The following is a 3,810-nucleotide window of genomic DNA, read 5'->3' as shown; positions in this document are numbered from 1 at the left end:
GGAAATCACAGACCCCCGTCCCGTCACTGTGTGTGGGGGGGAAATCACAGACCCCCGTCCCGTCACTGTGTGTGGGGGAATCACAGACCCCCGTCCCGTCACTGTGTGTGGGGGGAATCACAGACCCCGTCCCGTCACTGGGGGAATCACAGACCCCCGTCCCATCACTGTGTGTGGGGGAATCACAGACCCCCGTCCCGTCACTGTGTGTGGGGGGAATCACAGACCCCCGTCCCGTCACTGTGTGACAAGCCCTACATTGGTGACATGCTGCTGTAATTTTGCGACTGTTTTGTGTCAGTAACACTGTTTGCTGTGGGATGTTTGATCCAGACATGTAGGGGTCAGCCAGCTGTGTGTGCGAGCAGCAGGTTTTGCAGTCTCCGTGCCTGGGCTGATAAACAGCTGACCGAGCACAGCCTGAAATCATTCGTCATGGACCCGAGCTGGAGCGACGGCTACAAAACGGAGTCTCGCTACACAAAACCCGAGTGTGATATCACGGCTCCGGCCTGCACTCACCACACGTGGGTGTGTGCGACCCTGCAGTCGCAGTGTAACTACTGCTGTTGTGTGTTGACCCCTTGGGCCTGTGGTCCAAGACAGATCCTGCAAGCGCAGCAAGCACAGGCCTTGAACTTTCTTAGTTGTTATGCAGCCCTGGCCTTGGTGAGTGGCCATTACTCAGGGCTGGATTGCAGTTGTTTACTGTTGCCAGTGTTGTGAGTTGAACATGCCCTGTACCAATTCCACCCACTGTGCCTCCAGCACCAGCAGTCTTTGGACATTCAGCAGCCGGAACATTGTGTGACCGAGAGCCTTTGTGAGTCAGGCTTCAGAGAGACAACTGGTCTCCGTGTCCAAGGGCTCGAGTAACGTGGAAGCACATCCATCGGGGGGCCGTGTTTATTGATTATAAATAATATTTAAAAATACAGCCATCAGCAAGAATGGGACATTGATACAGAGTTATAGATACAATATTTCAGCACAGCCTGCAGTCCCAGTACAGATCCCGGGCCCCGAGGCTTTACCCATGTCTCGGAAACTAGCCACTGAAAGGCAGGGCCGAATCAGGTCACCACCACATCAAGTCTCTGGTCCAAAGGTCTTTAGACATTCAGCAATTTGTATTTCTATTTCAGATTCCAGCAACCACAGTATTTCCCTTTTGTACTGGTGTTTAGAGAAGGGACTGGGACATCAGCCGGGTCAAGCAGCAGCAAACATTTCGGAGAAATTCTGACGTTTTCGGCGACATACAGCGATCGTTCCCTCCGCCCGCCCGTCGTGTTGTGGCGATACTGGTGAATGGGGGCACAGAGCCTCCACTTGCTGCTGTTGCTGGGCGGACCAGTGCCCACCTCCCCTGGCCGTTCAGCTCACCTGCCTCTTGGGCTCTGGCCGGTGCAGTGACAGTGCCAGTGCAGCAGCTTCGATGGCGAACAAGTGCTGGTCCCTCACCTCCGGGCAGGTGCAGCGCATGAACTGTGCCAGTCTGAGCAGGTACTCCAGGTTGTGGCCTGAATGGCCTCTGCACCCAACGATCTGCCTGGCAATGTCTGCGCTCTTGGCCGGCCCCAGGTACAGCGGGTTGTGAGCCGTGGCGATATAAACCAGGACCAAGCTGCTGGCATGGGGCTCCGAGCCCCGGGGAAAGAATTCCAAGGTCTTGCACACATATCCCCCGAGCACTCGCTCCCGCAGGTTCAGGTACTCCAGCGAGGTCCTGATTTGATTGGCCCGCACCTCATAGGCCACTCCCCATGTGTCGGCCTGAGCAGGTGGAAAGAGACACAGGTTAGACTCAAACACCAATACGGTTTCAATCCCAGGCAGACACAGAGCCGGCTGATCCCAGCCAGGCATTTCTGCTCCAGATCTTTGACACCGGCTGCCCTCCCCACAGCCCAACTCTGGGTTAGCTGCCTGCAATGTCCGCTTTGGTCAAACAACATCGGCAGTTAACACACAGCAACACTGGCCACGTGGCGGGTCTGCTGGTACCGGCGCAATACAAGCCCAGTCTCTGCAACCTGTCCTAATTTAACCCTTTTAGCTCCGGTATCATTCTGGTGAATCTGCACTGCTCCCCCTCCCAGGCCGATATATCCTTCCTGAAGAGCGGGGCCCAGAGCTGAACGCAGTGCTCCAGACTGGCTCTGACCAGAGCGCTGTACAGCTGCAGCACAACAGCAGTGGTATCCTAGCCTTCCAGGTAAAGGCCACCATCCCTTTAGCCGTTTTATTATTTGCGCCTGTCTACTAACTTTCAGTGACTTCTATACTTGGGCCCCTTCACCAGTTAATAACTTCCTGCCATTTGGCAAATGCTCTGTGATCTATCTATCTTGGGAACAGTTGATCAGTTAGGAATATTTTCACGGTTATATTAACATAAGAATTAGGAGCAGGAGTAGGCCATTCGGCCCCTCGAGCCTGCTCCGCCATTCAATAAGATCATGGCTCTTATCAACTCCACTTTCCTGCATTATCCCCATATCCCTGGATTCCCTTAGTATCCACAAATCTATCGATCTCGGTCTTTAACATGCTCAACAACTGAGGCTCAACAACTGAGCCTCCACAGCCCTCTGGGGCAGAGAATTCCAAAGATTCACCACCCACTGAGTGAAGAAACTTCTCCCCATCTCAGTCCTAAATGGCCGACCCCTTATTCTGAGACTGTGACCCCTGGTTCCAGACTCCCCAGCCCGGGAAAACATCCTCCCTGCATCTACCCTGTCAAGCCCTGTAAGAATTTTGTATGTTTCAATGAGATCACCTCTCATTCTTCTAAACTCTAGAGAATATAGGCCTAGTCTACTCAGTCTCTCCTTATTGGACAATCCCCCATCCCAGGAATCAGTCTGGTGAACCTTTATTGCACTCCCTCTATGACAAGAGTATCCTTCCTTGGGTAAGGAGACCAAAACTGTACACAGTACTCCAGGTGTGGTTTCACCAGGGCCCTATATAATTACAGTACGACGTCTTTACTCTTCTTGTAATAAAGGCCAACATACCATTTGCTTTCTTAATTGCTTGCTGTCCCTGCATGTTAACTTTCAGCGATTGGTGTACAAGGTACCTCCCAGGTCCCTCTGAACATCAACATTTCCCAATCTCTCTCCATTTAAAAAATACTCTCCTTTTCTATTTTTCCTACCAAAATGGATAACTTCACATTTCTCCACATTATATTCCATTTGCCATGTTCTTGCCCACTCACTTACCCTGCCTATATCCCCTTGAAGCCCCTTTGCATCCTCCTCACAACTTACATTCCCACCCAACTTTGTACGTAACTCCAGGTTATTTTCGAAGGACTGTTATTAATTGAGTCACAAGCAGTATCTGTGACGTGGACCCAGGGAATGCAGTTCAGTTTCACAACATGACCAGACCGAGAAACACTTACGTCAGCATCTTCCACCAAAGTGACGACACGCCCAGGCTGAAAAACAACACAGAAGATTTATTAACATGCTGACGGCCTGTTTACTGAGAAAACAAGGAGCAGTCACTGCTTTCAAACCAGTCTGTGGCTTCCATTCCTTCCACACCCCAAAAGCCGAACTCCACCCCGCCCCCAGTGATGGGACGGGGGTCTGTGATTCCCCCCACACACAGTGACGGGACGGGGTCTGTGATTCCCCCCACACACAGTGACGGGACGGGGATCTGTGATTCCCCCACACACAGTGACGGGACGGGGGTCTGTGATTCCCCCCACACACAGTGACGGGACGGGGGTCTGTGATTTCCCCCATACACAGTGATGGGACGGGGGTCTGTGATTCCCCCCAC

The 3,810-nt window shown here is 52.4% G+C and overlaps 1 protein-coding gene across 1 annotated transcript in view; it reads right to left on the bottom strand.

Moving 5' to 3' along the window:
• Window positions 1-890: 890 nt before the first annotated feature.
• Window positions 891-3,810, bottom strand: part of LOC139262697 (glutathione-specific gamma-glutamylcyclotransferase 1-like) — a 3,330-nt gene continuing 410 nt past the window's right edge. Inside the window, exons 2-3 of the mRNA XM_070877849.1 lie at window positions 3,422-3,457; window positions 891-1,776 (exon numbers count right to left, since the gene is read on the bottom strand). Of these exons, the coding sequence (XP_070733950.1) occupies window positions 1,378-1,776; window positions 3,422-3,457 (435 nt within the window). The 3' untranslated portion in view covers window positions 891-1,377. The remainder of the gene's footprint in view (window positions 1,777-3,421; window positions 3,458-3,810) is intronic.

This window comes from Pristiophorus japonicus, chromosome 4, assembly GCF_044704955.1.
Source record: "Pristiophorus japonicus isolate sPriJap1 chromosome 4, sPriJap1.hap1, whole genome shotgun sequence".
Taxonomy (NCBI): Eukaryota; Metazoa; Chordata; class Chondrichthyes; family Pristiophoridae; genus Pristiophorus; species Pristiophorus japonicus.
Note: the sequence above shows the minus strand (reverse complement) of the source record. Positions and strands in the feature narration are given on the sequence as shown.